Genomic DNA, 15,114 nt, shown 5'->3' on the forward strand with positions numbered 1-15,114 from the left:
GGCCCTGGACCACCTGGAAGAGCCTGAGTTTTCCACACAGGTTTTTCCTACAGAGCAAGGAAAATCCATGCAGTTCAGCAAAGCCAGACTTGCTCTGGGCTCTGCAGAGCCCTCCCTCTGGGGACTTCAGAGGCAGAATGTCTGCACAATTTCAGGGGCTAATATGTCAAAGCTTGAAGTAGCCTGAAGAATTTAATGGGGATTTAGATGCCTGCAACTGCAATGTAGTATTTTTGAGAGCAGCTGAGTGAGATGAATGGCATCTGCTCAGGAGCCATGAAGCACCCTGCCAGTGTCACACCCTGCCAGCACACACAAATCAAGGGGCAATGCCTGCATCCTTTTCTTCTCAGAAGAAGGAAGGCTGACACTTGTCATAAGCTGAAGCTGCTCCAAACCAAAATGAAACACTGCTCATAAACAGTAGTGGTGTTTACATACAGAAACTAAACAAATTTGGGCAGAACAGGCTGAATGAATAGGAACAAACCAAACTAGGAACTCATAGGGGATATTCCTTATTAATATCCTCCCCCTTCTTGGTACTACTCAGGTTTTTTTGTTTGCATTTCCCATATCTCTTATCTGTGCTTTCAGATACAGAAAGCCACACAGCATGCCATAGCTTGACTGTTTGCATTCATCAAGGTGAAAATGCCTATTAATAAGAATTCAATTATTTAGAAAAAAGTTTCTGGCAGCACAGCAGCACCTTTCTAAGTTCTTTTCCAATGGGAACTTTACTTTCTGCAAATCGCATTTGACTCAAAAAAAACCCCCAAACCAAATTAGAAATAGATGGTCTGCTGTGACTCCAGAGTGAAGGGCTGCAAAGAAATGAGCATGAAAAGCAGAACCTGTCACAAGCATCTGTGGAACAGCAGGAAGTTATGGCCAGCTTGTGACAGTAGCACTAAGACTCCACATGGGAATGCTATTAAATTAACAGCACATTGAGATTAATTGCCTTTTTTCTTTTCTGAGGATTTTAATTTTTTTTTTTTTCAGTTGCCCAACAGGTATCTTGTAATGCAGTGGGTTTGATTTGGTGGGGAGGTTTTCTGGTTTTGCAGCTCTTTCTGAGCTGTGTTTCCAAGTCCTGTGTTATTAATTTATCACCCAGGAATAGAAAAGCAGCTCCAGTGCTCTGACCCAACCACACCCAAATCCTCAGGGAAGTCAGATGTCTCTTCAGAAGCCATGGGCAGTGAGATAACAACATCACACACACTCTTTGAATTTTAATTATCACTATTAAGGATTAGGAACCCTGTGAGCAACCAATTTAGCTGGCATTACTAAGCCAGAGTCAAGCCTGCTTTTAGTTAACTGTAATGCAATATTCATGCCTCAAACCTGATTTTAGCGAGTTCCCTTCTCTTCTGGAGCAAGTACATCACTGGAGGCTCCAAGTCCCCTCTTTGGCATCCCCACCCTCACTTAATTCTTGACCACAGGGGAATTTTAACAGGGAATTAACTAATCCCTCTCTTGCTACTGCCAGCATAAGAGAGAACTGTTATTCCAGTTCAGGAGAGATCAGCTTTTCGCCTGTTAAGCTATTCTTTCCTAAAAGAAAGCTGGAAATATGGGGAGATTGACTGCCCCTCCAAAGCTGTGTTAGTGTCTGAACAGGTCACTTACACAGAAAGAATTTTCTTTGAAATATCCTGGTGTTGATGACTGTGTTTTTCTGCTATCGTTGCTAATCCCCTCCATTCCATAATTAGGATTGTTTCTCCTGACATTATTTCTACAGATTCCATGCTGGGGCATGACTATAAAGGACAGGCTGCAAATCTGGCACTGAGGAGAAAGAGGAAAAAAGAATAGGAATTGCAAAAAGACCAGCTCTCATTTTAACCTTGAGAAAAGCGCAGTTTTCCCTAACTTTTAGCATAGGGAAATATTCTGGCTGGTGTTTTGTGCCTCACCTTAAGTGAGAGTTTTAAGTGACTGCTATAAATAATCAAAGCTAGAGCTGGTTTGGTGAATGATTTGCAAAGAGTCTCTGCATGTGCCAGCCCTGCAGGGTAATGTCCTTGTTTAAATGGATTAACGTGGGATTAACATGACCAACAGCTGACACACGGGATGCCTGAACACAGCAAGGCACAACAGGAAAGCTTCCTCCAAAAAAATTAAAACATCTCCCTCTCTTCTCCCAGCTAAACCAAGCAACAAAATGAAAGGAACTACCCAGGTGACAAAAAGGCCAACGAAGGAGGTTTGCCATTTGCCAGAGCTGTCACTTCTCAGTCAGTCAGGTCATGTGCTACAAACACTAGCACTACACATCCTGCTTTGCTCCACAGGACTTCCCTTCTCCAAATTCTTTCCCTTGGCCCTGGGAAGAGCCTCAGACCCTTCCTTTGGGCTGATATCTCCCATTAGACCAAAACTGCAATCTCCAGCCTCACTGTTGTGAGCTCTTCACTCCTGCACTAATCAAAGACCACGAGGAAGCCACCAGGTCCCTTCCCTGGCTGCCCCAGCCCTGCTCTCAGCGCTGCCAGCCCATGGCCAGCCTGGGCCTTGGGCTCTCAGCAAAGCAGCCCTTGGACAGGAAGCACCTGGGTGCTGCCCTTTTATAGGGCAGGTGGAAGCAGGGCTGTTGCTGCTCTAAGTGAAAACACAGCATTACCCAGCATCCTGGCTCCTGGGGGGAAACAAAGTGTTTTATTAATCAGAAAAATGCTTTCCACCCTGTGGTGTCTTGCAGACCTTTAAACTTGCATCTGCACAAATCAGAGAAATTCTTCTGTCATTCTCACCACAGTTAAAATACAGAAACCATTTTTAGACTTCAGGATTACTTTTTTTAAAAAAAGAGAGATAACTTGATTCTCCTTAGAATTACCCTCTCAGCTCAGCACAGGGTGCTATGGGCTAGGTAGAATTCCCAGGGTATATTCCCCATCCATGATAGTGGGAAGCTGAGACTGCTTGACCAAATTGCATGGTCATACACCACCTGCTTTTTCTCATTCCATTCTAGACTACTGAAAGAGAGAGAGGGGATGAAGACCAGAAATGTTGGGCACCCCATAATCCTGATTACCCAGGAACTGCTGTCATGACCAAGCAATGACTGGCGGGAAGATGATAAGATAATGAAGTGGAAGTCTTTGGGTGTGTGGGGACTCAGAGCCAAAGGGTAAAAGATCATTATTTCACCCAAAATGTTCACCATGCATTTCTAGTTCTGCTCTTGAAACAACTCATTTCAACTGAGAAGAAAATATTTTCATGGATGGTGTGTTCTTGCTATAATTCATAAGACTATGTATAAAACCAAAACATTTTTCTCCACAGGAAAAAGGGACTAAAATTCCCCAAAGACCACAGGTTTTTAAGGGAGAACTGGGAGTGTTGATATCCAGTTTTGGCACAGCTGAAGAAAGGAAAAATCCCTGTTAAGAACACTCTAGTTGATTTTAACTAAAATAACTCACCCCCTCAGAGTTGTCTGGGTCACTGCAGAAAGCATTTCCTCTGGGGGTGTTTGAGCCTGGCAATGCTAATTCAGACAGATGACAGCACCTGCATTGGGGGAACATACATCATTCCAAGAAAATCCAGCGGAAAAGCAACTTCCAGGCATTTTATGCGCATTTTAAAAGACACAAACAGGAACATTTAAAAGATACAACACCAGGAATATTAGCACTTGCGTGAGCCAAAGTTTACAGTCCTGTGCCCAAGCCTGACAAACATTAAAGGCCCACGACTATAAAGGTAGCCCTGCAAGCAGCGTTTTTTCCCTGTGAATAGCTCGCGTTCAATGGTCCTTTCGGGCCAGCTAACGCTGTCAGATAATGAGCGAAGCCCACAAATGGCCGGCGCAAAGCTGGGGAGCAGAGCGGGTGAATGGAGCGGGGTGGCCGCCCCCGCACCGAGCACACAGAGCGCGTCTGTTCCCGCATTCCCGGCGCCTCGGAGCGCGGGGTGCTCTGCCCGCAGCGCTGGGCACCTGCTGGGAGCTCCCATTGAAGGAGGTTACATTCTAATTGGATTTTCCGAAGGCAGTGCATTAGCATTTTCCATGATCTCACCCTTATTAGCCAAATCGCTGATCAGGAGGAGCGGGTTATATTGTGCTCTGCTACATTATCTGCTGCTGCAGTGTCTGCGAGCCAGCCCCAAATTCATGCAGAGATAAAAACTCCCCTCTCTCTAGCAGAGACTCGGGAGTCCATTGTGGAGCTAAGGGTGCAGTCAAACTCTAATTTTCAATAGTTCACCAAAAACAACCTCTCTCCAGAGGCTGCCTTTCTCAGTTCTTTGCTTCTGGCTCTTCCTGAGTCTGTCCTGTAAGTCAGGAATGTCACTTCTTTCATCCCTGTTGGCAGAAGCAGCATTGCTCTACAATGTAAAAGCAGAAGAACCCTTTCCCATGGGCTGTTGCCCATTGAGCCCAGAATCAAATGCTGGACATGTTTAATGCTGTAAAGTTATTATTTCTATGCACAGGCCTTTGAATATTGAAAGGAATGGAAATACCTGTTCCAGAAGCAGAAATGACACATGCAGGCTGTCCTGTAGCTGATGCCTCTGTCTTTGCACAGCTCAAAAAACTGTTTGTGTCAGAATTTAAATCCACATGAAACACTCCTGAGCTACCGTGACATCTCCTGCCCTGCAAAAATTTGTTTCTTCCTTCAGGTGGGGTCCTGGCAGGTTTGGATACCTGTTCCTCAACAGTGATCTTTGTAAAACCCTGAAGAGAAGAGACAATCTTGCATGCAGATTATCAAGTAATGTTTGCTGGACACTCATCCATCAAAATTTTATGAAAAAAATTATTGTCTAAATACAATTTCACTTAAAAAAACAGGTTTTATTCTTGGTTAGAGGTTACATGACAAGGTTCAGATTTGTTACAAGAATAATTTGGAAATACAAAGTCATATTCACTGAGAAGTTGAAGCCATTCAAGATTTCTACTCAAATTCTTGCAATACCAATAAGTACACACAGAAAAAACCCATGTGATTATGTTTTACATGTAATTTGAGAGCCAAAACAAAAGGAGATCTACCTGGACTCAAAAGGGGAAATGGGCACCTTCTAGCTGGCCTGGCATGGGTGGCACCCTGATCATAAATACACAAAGGGGTTTCAACAGTGAAGCAGATTTCCCCAGATTTTCCCAGAAGTAAAATTTCCCTTTTACCAACCAAGAAGGGGAGGACAGAATTCAAGGTGATCAATCAACAAACCATTCCCTGGAATCAAGTAAAAACCCTCATCATTCCCAAACAACAACAACCACCAAAAAAATCACACCACTATTGGGCTTGTAAGCTCTTGAATTCAAACCAGATGTGACAGTCTGAATCCCCAGCAAGAACTGCATCTCTTCTCATCAGGCTCTTAAAGAGATTCTCACAAGGCAGCACAAACAGCATCTTCAGAACAAAGGGCAGTAACGCTTCCCAGCAGAGTTTAACTGGATCCTGAGGATCACCAGCCTGTATGAGCTGCTTTGCTATTGTCCTCACAGGGATTTTACCAGACATAAATCACATGCACTGAAGAGATAAGGAGCTAGGAGCAAAAAAAAAAAAACCCAGAAGAAAACAGAATAATGAAGTTGCAAGAGTCCCTTGCAGCCTTTGGTTTAGATTTCTCCAGGCCGGGGGCTGTCAGCGATGGGCTCCCTTCTCCAGGGGGGAATCTGCAAAAGCAAAATCAGTGGGAATTACTGTGACATTGAGAAATACAACTCACTCAGGAGTCATTTTCCTCCATTTTGTAACACTTTCACACACACACCCCCAAAGCCAACCCTGTACTTCACTACAAGGCTGTAATCAAACCAATACAAGTGGCCGTAGGAGTGAAAAAGCCAAAGAGAGTGGGGATAGCAGAGTGCTCCAGGAGTCTCCTTCTCAACCTTCCTCTAATCCTGGTGGTTGACACAGAGCAAACAGTAGGGTCTCATGGTTTAAAGCCCCCATGTAAAAGTCTTTGCAGACTTTTTAAAAGATCAGCTGACATTCAGCAGTGCCCAGAGGTATACATTGGAATTAGGTGCACCCAAGAGAGCAGCTAAATCTGACAGAGGGAATAATTAGTATCCATGGCAAAGCAGGTATCTGGTCCAAAAATGTGTTTGATAGTAAGTCACTCAAGCTAGGAAAATAAAACAAAATTGAAGAAAGGAAAGATGCTATTGCTGGTGCAACACATGCTTCCTGAAGCTTCAAAAGGTTTTGGAAAAATGCTCTGATACATCTCTAGTAGCACAAGCACAAATGCAGTCACTATTTCACTTAAAGAGAAAACATCAGGAATGATGAATCCTGATCTGTTGGCTCATAGAAATAAAATGATCAAATCCTGCAGCTGTTTAAATCACATATCCTGTTCCTCTTCCCAAGAGACTTTTCTGCCTGGTACTCTGAAGAACTACAACACATTCTGTGATCTTCAGCTCAAGCTGACTTTTAAAAGCACTTTAACTTCACATGCTCTGGAGTTAGGAATCAGAACTGTGCTAATGGCCTTTTTGCAGTAGCAGAAATCAAGCTGGATCAGTAAAAATACTGGAAATAATCACATTTTCATTCCCAATGGGGATGGCAAGCTGCTAATTAAATCTGTCTTGACTACTTGGAAGCACTGATAAATTCTCATGTAATGCATGCACTGAGGAGATGCTAATACCAAAAATGTTAGGGGTCTGGGATTTTCTCCAGGAAAATTAAGATGTCAATTAATTGACTTTTTTTTTTCTGTCTGGTTTTTACTGAAGACCTCCACAAATCCATTTTTTTCAGTTTTTCATATTTCCCCCCCCCCCCCCTCCCTACAGATGTCATTATTTTCAGTGGCAAACCCCACACTTCTCCCTCCTCTTCTTCCAATTAGCTGTAATTATAACAACATTAGCAGCAAATTAGGTGCCTCCAGGGCAAAAATCTGGGAAGCAGCAGACTGTGGAAAGGAAGAGGAGATGAGATTCTAATGGAAGTAAGCGGGCACATCCATGTGCTCATCTGGGCACCCTGAGGGCTGTGCAGGTTGAGCTCTGCTTTCCCTGAGCCTGCCAAGATGAGGAGGTGACCAGCTGCTGCCACAAGCCTCCAGAGCTACCCCTGGAGAGGGAAGCAAAAGGCTCCATTTGGGCTTCTCCCTGTGCCTGGCATCACTGGATCCAAGATAAAAACATCCAGCTCAGACTGGAGAAACCCTTTGGTTATATCTGATGCTCTGAAGGGCTAACTGGGATCCTTAAATGCATCCACTGGGAATATTTTTGCCAAGGGAAAAAATGCAGTATGATTAATTGTGCAAATGAAAAAGCCAAGACATGCCAGCAGTTGCAGCATGCAAAAGGGTTCTTGCCCCGAGTAGGCTTTTGAGCAATAAACCTTTTTTCCAGAGAATTTTGCATTAAATGTCTGGGTCCAGGGAAAATCTCCAAGATCAAGCTCTTTTTTACAACTGTCTTTTCAATTTTGCACAGTTGAATAAGGAAGGAAGTCAATACTGCTTGCCAAGTAAAATGACATTAAGTACATTTGCTGGAAATCTTTTTGCCTTGCTCCTTAAAAATTAAAGAAAAAAAAAACAAACCTTCAAATCAACAACAAAAACCAAACAGAACAATATAACCAAGAACAAAAAGGTCAGAATCTGACATCAGGAGTGTAACAGAGCACAGAGAGACCAAGGAGCTAAATTTCCTCCTAAGGCAGCACTGCTGGTCCAACAAGACAAGGCTGGGAAAACTTAAACATATTTTAGGACTAAGATTTCCTGCACAGCAAGGTACCTGGGGAGGGATCAGTCCAGAGGTGGGAAAGAAGAGTTATTCTTGGAAATACATTGGGATCTTAAAGAAAACACCTTTTCTTTTTTGGAGGACAAGCTGAACTTGGCTATGAGTTATCTGGGGTTCTAAGCAGCTTTTTGAGGGTTGGGGGTTTTTATTTCCTCTCATTTTGCCCAGCCTGTTTCCCTCATCTTTTCCTGATTTCTGATGAATTTATTCCCAGTTTATTAGAAAAAGCTCAAATCTAAAAGTGCCAGATCCAAACCATCACACAACCACAAGAGCTCAGTGCTGGACACACCATTGCATAAGTGATCCTCTGCCAACTACCAGAACACATCTCTGGGGAAAATAACAGTCTGGAGAGCAAACTTTAGACAATAGCATCAAATAGTGTTCATCAAATTGCTGTAGCAAAGGGCTGGGGTTTTTCTTTAATTTAAAAAATTCTCTAGAGATAATCCTATAGCTATAGATGATGGCAAAAAATGTTTTTTAGACAAAAGAGAAAGACAAACTGGGCTTAACAAGGGCAGCAGTCCTTTGAGACAGCCTATTCTTACCATGGGAGCAGCTAAAGAGAGTGGAGCCAGTCAAAAATACAGATATGGTTAGAGGAAAAGCAGAAAACATGAGATTGCAGCTGGTTACAGAGGGACCCCTGCAGAACCCAAGCTAAATGCCAAAGTACCTGAGTGCAAACACCTTTCTCCCTCACAGGAGAGGGAGGAAAACACAATGAAGGTGCCTCTATACAAAACTACAGAAAAAATTACTAAGTCCTGCTTAGTGACATACACCTTTAAAGTCCCAATTACATTATGAGACTCTCACAGATGTCAGATCTCTCTAAACCAGGCTTTTTAAATGAAATATTATCACAAGTATCGGTTTCCCAACTCATTTCACTGTGTTCAGCTCTGAAGTTACAACCTGTGACCTGTGCTTCATAATTGTTACTTAAGAAAAAATGCCCAGCATCAAAGGAAAATTTGTTAAGGGAAATTTAAAGGTTTTCCCTAGAAATATCAATCTACTGAAATAGCATTCCTAAAGGAAACTGTTTCATGCCTAAAAGTTGCTTCACTGCTGATTTGTTTCCTATAATGAAGACCTAGCTCAGCAGAGAGGAGATTCATCTGTCCATTTATAATCTACTGAGAAAATGAAGGATGAGAACTGAGAACCAGGAATGCTGCTGCACATGCTGGCTCATTAGACCCACCAGTGTAATTAGCACTTGTACAAAATGGAGCAAAGAAATGGGCACATCAAGAACTCTTGCTCATCACATATTCTTGGAGCTTCTATCCTGGAAACCTTTCCCAAAATACTTACGGGCAGATTTAATATAGAAGACTATATATAATACAAAAAGCCAGGCTAGTGACTCAAGAGTGGAAGTTTGACCTCTGTGTGATCAATGGATAAATGATCAAAATCATCTGTTTCAGCAGCCAGGATAAAGAGAATATGAGCCCAGAAGGTGTTAAAGCAGACATCCTACACTGCACTAGTAAGAAATCCTCTTTAAAGGGGCTGGAGCAAAAAGGGAAGGGAAAAGTCTCCAAGTATCCTAATCCCAGTCCTGTTGAGAAGGAGTTGTTTGGATGTTCTGGGCAAGGAACAGAAATAGAAAGACAGAGCACAGCTTTTCAAGAAGTTTTTCTCAGGGAGTCAAGTCATGTAGTCCAGCAGGGTGGAAGAAGAGCTCTCCTTCTCCAGATCCCCCAGGTGCAGTGCCCTGGACCACAGCTGCAGCTGGTGGCAGGACTGGTTTCATTCCCTGTTAAAAACATCCTCCCTGTATCCTCTGGTGCAATAAATCACTTGGAGTTTGAGTGGGAGGAATGGCAAAACTCATCTCCTGTTCTGTTGTGCAGGCACAGCACTACTTTCCCTGTGACCACATCTGAACTCTCCAAAGAGCTGCTGTGTAATTATGGGATGCCCATCAGCCATTTTGGTGAGCCACGTTCCCACTCTACCCTCTCTTCTGGGCAAACATGGATGACAGCAAATAATGGAACAGTTCCTCTGTAGCCATCTTCTTCTTCCAGATGTAACACAACAGCTTCTGGACTCAGTTGTGGTACCCACTGGCATCAGATTCCCACCCAGAAGAGATTCCTTGTGGTGTCCATCTTTTGAGTGGTCTGAAACAAGTACTTCAAAACACCCAGGAATGATTTCAAATCCAGCTACAAATATTAATTACTCCTCCCTGTTTCCAAAAAATACTTTGTACTGACCCTTTGGCAAGTATTTTACTCTGCCCACTTCCAAGGCTCAAGTTTCACACCTGGCACCTGAACCACCAGAACAGACCAGGAACAGCAATGGGCATTTTGTCTTTAAGGTGAAACAACATCCTAAAGCCTGCAGTTTGTTACCAAGGACTCTTCAACGTGCCCCTGCTGGCCCCATTTTGGCACTTGATTAAATTTGGTCTTTGCTGGAGCAACAGAAGCTCTAAGGAGAATTCTGAGGGTATCTTTTCTTTAGGACTATTACTAGGTGTTTAATGAGGCAAATGTGTGATCCTATAATGTGTAATAGAGACATTTTATGAATTGCAACAAAGCTATAACGTAGAGGGTGTTACATCAGAAACCTCACCTGTGGTGCACACACACCAACCTTGACTCTCCAAGGCAAAGCTGTCACATAAGCACTCAACACATAGACAGGAAAGTTTACTCTACATCCCTCAAAGGCCTCCATTTGAAAAAAAAAGTCCATTTAATACATGCTCTGTACAGCTGTTGTCTTACCATTTGCCTTGTGCTGCACATCTGGCGGAAGCTGGTCTGGAACATACCACTGATAGTCTGGCTGCACAGAACAATAAAACATTATTGCAGCAATATGGACTTCCCAGGCACTTCAAACAAAAGAGCAGTGACATGATAAAAACATAATTGTGCTGTGAAGCCTCTCATTAGCCATACAAAAGCAGTTTAAAACAAAATCTTATATTTAGGTTTGTTTCCACCGATCCCAGTCTTCCAGCTTGCTTCCTTCCCTGTGGCATCAGAAAAATTGGTGTAAACCTTTCTAGATCCCACAAATCACAAGGACACATGAAGAGAACCAAACAAGCCTTTAAAAGGGCTAAGAAATAAAGTGCAGCAGAAGATACCAGCAGGCATCTCCCTCTACCAAAGAACTCCAGAGGAACCTGGCCCACTTAACAGGTGAAGCTGCTCCAGTTTGAATGCAACTAAAACAGCTGTAAAATGCTCCAGTGTGACAGGAATGAACCATGGAATCAAGTTCTCTCCCCTCCTCCCTTTGCTCACAGGTGAGCACTGCTGTTTCTATAGCATTAGCTATTATCAAATAACTTCCTGCCAACACCGTGGGACAGGGAACATTCCCATCTCTCTCCTAAGAGGAAGTACTGGGAAGGTTATGTCCATGCAGACACAGCTTTGTCCAGGGAAATCTTGGAAGAAATAGTGCATTATAGTTTATACCACCCACTGTGGCAAATGAGGAGCAAATTACCACTAGAGAAAACAACTTTGGGACCAGCCATTTCAGCTGAAGCTATGTTAGGCTGTCTGTCTGGAATAAGTAGTCCATGGAAGCTTGTCAAAGTCTAGGTAATTGCTGCTTCAAATTAGTTACACTGGAAAAATGATTCTTGTTTTGCAGAAGAATTACTCTCAGAATTACTCTGACAAAATCACTGAATAGCCCCAAGGGGAATCTTGCAGATTTCAATTTGCAGGGAACAAATTTCATATACTCCTACAGAAGTTTTGCCTGAACTAAGATGGCAGGATGAAGCTGTAGATAGAGAAAACAGATTTAACTTTTATATTTTGCTGTCACTCATGCTTATACAGCAGTAATCACTCTCATACACTGTCAGGAAAAAAAAGGAGCTATTGTATTTCAACTTAAATTGTACCAGTCACAGGAATTATTAACTAATTCTGTGCTTGTGTGCAAACAAAGTAGACCTTGATATAAAGCTTTAAGCACAGGTAGTTTTTCAACAATGGCTCAAATTACACTCATTTGCACTGCTTTTTTGAGTTTCTGGTGAATTTTATGTTCTCTGATCAATTCTCTTTTTCTGTACCTGTACCCTGCAAACTTGAATTAATTTCAAGAACAAGATGTGTATTTCACATCAGACTAACCAAAATGTTTTCACTAGAGTGTAAAAAGTGAAAGAAAAAGTAAAAGAACAGAAAAGAAGGAAAAAGCAAAAGCACAGCCTAAACATGCAGGATTATGTATCAGGACACCCATTAAATTCTAACACCTTTCTTCATTGCTAACAAATTGCTCAGGGAGGTACCCAAAGCTCAGAGCAGCAACTCACACAGGCAAAGAATTGAAAAAAAAGGGTCAGAATGAAACTGGGAGTTACAAAGCAACCAGTCAGACTGACACCGGCACTCCAGCAGGAATGACAAAGTTGTAAACCCAGTGATCCCTCACAGAATTAGAAACCCAGATGATGAAAGTTCAGGGAGAAGAGCCAAAATAATCTGGGCCAGTATCCAAATTGCAGGGAAGAACATTCTGCAATACTTCCAACTTTGATAAATGGGCAGATAAGCACACTCCTGAAACACAGAAATTACTTGTCTGACCACAGCTTTTCCATTGGATTTCTACAGCCTGAAAGCCTTACATGCATTTTGCAAAAATTCAGCTATAATTTCTCAAATAATGAGCATCTTTCCATATGTGACAGCTTTACAGCCAGAATCAGACATTGTGTACTTAAAATGACATTCACCATGTTTAAATGTATTCTCAGTAGATTGGAACAAGCCAGCCCACTTGGATAACCCAAAGCAGGTCAAAAATATTCTTTGAAGCAGTATTTTCCTTGGAATAAATAACTCTCACCCACAGAACCTGCTCCAGTGGTTCTATTCTTCTATTCTTCTATTCTTTTGCATGCTGAGGAAGACAGGACCCTGTTGTGTTGTTCCAGGAAAAAAAGTTCATTTCCCATTATGTTCGCCCCGCTCAGACAGAACTTGCACTTCTGCTGATTTGGTTTTTATTGTCTTATGTTGAAGGCTCAGAGCAGATCCCCACTTCTGAAGTGGGGTAATTATACAGCTAGAAAGAACTCTGAATGTCTGTCGTGGGAATAAATTAATCTAAGAAATCAGCAAGACTCCAATCAAACAACCTTATTTTTTATATTAACAAACAAATGTAAAGGAACCCTGTTTTTCTTCCTAGTGCTGTTACAGATAAAGAGTATTTTCAAAGGGAATTCAATCTTGATCTGGACTAAACAACACCCTAGGAAAGCACAGATTGACTTGCTGCTGAGGATGGCAGGGTGATGGCACCTGTGGTCCCCATGCTGTGAGGAAATCAGTGTCCCTGTCACACAGGGGATGGTGGGAGCCTTACCAAGCACTGCTGCTGCTGCTGCTGCGCCCTGCGAGGCACTGGATGTGCCCGAGGATCCGGACAGTGGAGAACCATTCCACAGCCCCCATATCTGACACACGGGGAAAGGAAGAGTGGAGCTGGGCAACGGGGCCTCTCAGGCTGTGCTGGGAGGTCTTTTGTCTGTCAAGAAAAGAACAAGAATAAATGCATTAGCAGTGGAATCCAACCAATACAATCAGATCATTCATGTACAAGTGGGTTACAACACTGCTTGTTTAGACCCTTCATACTACTTATCATTCAAGAAATTATTTAAGACAGCTGACTTGTGCCACATCAGAGTCTTGACACCTTTTATGTGAGGAAAATAGTGACCCCAAGATATGACAAGCACATTACTGTGTCTTTTATATTCAAAAAGAATTCTGTATTTTCATTACACACAGTTGCTTTCAATAGTTTGAAGCAGAACTACATGGACAGTCACTTGCATGATAAGATAAGTAAATAATTTTGGTTTAGGTCCAAAGTTGTGTGCCTCAGATTTGGGTCTGCCTTTTCTTAGGCCCTCTGCATTCCAGTAGAGTCAACAGCAATTTGCCTAAGGACACAGTAAGGAGGTGTAAAAGATGATTATATTCTGCGACTCTGTGAGTCACAACTAAATAATTTGACTTAAGAAAACAAACTAAGAAATATTTTATATGCTTGCTCTCATCCTTAAAACCCTCCACAAGCTCTCTTTAATCAAATCCCGAGGCAGGAAGAGACAAACAGGAAGATCTCCAGTATGAACTCTTGGTGCAGTGGGCAGCACCTGGCCTCTGACTTTTCAGCAAGACCCTACCACCTCTGATGCATGGCTTGGTTGAGAATAAGGCAATCCTGAAGTTTCTCTGTCACAACAATGTTGGGGAGGACAATAAATCACCACAGAGCATTTTGGTAATCAGCCCTTCTTTTAAAGCATTGCACAATTTTGTCAAGACAGGAAACCTCGGAATTTCGTCATTCTTAAATGGGGATTGAGAAAGCTCAGAGTTTTGCATGCCATGATTTTACTATGGCTTCCTACTGACACTACTTTGAAGAGATAAAAAGGATGTTGCAAGAAAAAAATTATTGCAGAGGCTGCTCAGCTAATTTGCATGGAGAGCATTTTTTTCCTCAGTGATATTAACATCACTCTGTAATTCAATTGCAGAGGTCAGGATTAACTACAGAAGCTCTTTATTTCAAAAGTTGGTTTGATCTCACAGCTCTTATATCAAGTGCCAGTGAAACAATCCAAGTCCTCTGGACTTGTTTTTGGTTGTGTCTACCCTCCCCCTCCTCCATTTTCAGATATGTTTGAAAAGTTTTTGCAATAAGTACTCCCTTCATCTACTTATTTTGGAAGTCTTCTCTAATCGTTTCTCATCTTCTTACTGCATTACTTCAGAATGATTTCATCCCAGGTGGTGACCTCATATAAAATCCAATGTCAATTAATGGAAGCCAGAAAGCCTTGAGTTGTGTGGAAAGTGAGAAAAAAAAATAAAATACACATGTGCTGGCAATGGGAGCTTTCTTTTGACTCATACCTGAGAGCTGAGTTTACTCAGTTGAGATTGCAATCTCTCATTAATTTTCTGCAATGCTTCTTTCTCCTCATTAAGCCTCTCTCGGTCAGATCTCTCCTTCCTGAAGTCCTCCTCGTATATTTGGACCTGCAATCATCATGAACAGTGTGTGAGCTTCAGCAGGGGCACTTGGTGGTTTGGTCGCTTTCTAAACACTGCCCAAGCAGAAGGGTGAATTCCAAGGGGATCCCTGCTCCCTACAATCCTCCAAACAAAAGTTTCCCTGGTCTTTTTTTGTGACTGATGCAAAGTGACAAGCAATGGTCATGCTCTAGTGGCACTCATCAATAGAAATCAAAATTGAAACAGTCCCCAGTGCCAGGTTTGTAC

The 15,114-nt window shown here is 42.4% G+C and overlaps 1 protein-coding gene across 1 annotated transcript in view; it reads right to left on the minus strand.

Annotated features, from left to right (window-relative positions):
• Nucleotides 1-5,575: 5,575 nt before the first annotated feature.
• TNIP3 (TNFAIP3 interacting protein 3) overlaps nucleotides 5,576-15,114 on the minus strand; it is a 49,242-nt gene continuing 39,703 nt past the window's right edge. Inside the window, exons 11-14 of the mRNA XM_066548925.1 lie at nucleotides 14,746-14,871; nucleotides 13,181-13,342; nucleotides 10,558-10,618; nucleotides 5,576-5,680 (exon numbers count right to left, since the gene is read on the minus strand). Of these exons, the coding sequence (XP_066405022.1) occupies nucleotides 5,649-5,680; nucleotides 10,558-10,618; nucleotides 13,181-13,342; nucleotides 14,746-14,871 (381 nt within the window). The 3' untranslated portion in view covers nucleotides 5,576-5,648. The remainder of the gene's footprint in view (nucleotides 5,681-10,557; nucleotides 10,619-13,180; nucleotides 13,343-14,745; nucleotides 14,872-15,114) is intronic.

The sequence above is a fragment of the Molothrus aeneus genome, chromosome 4 (genome assembly GCF_037042795.1).
Source record: "Molothrus aeneus isolate 106 chromosome 4, BPBGC_Maene_1.0, whole genome shotgun sequence".
In the NCBI taxonomy this organism is placed as follows: domain Eukaryota; kingdom Metazoa; phylum Chordata; class Aves; order Passeriformes; family Icteridae; genus Molothrus; species Molothrus aeneus.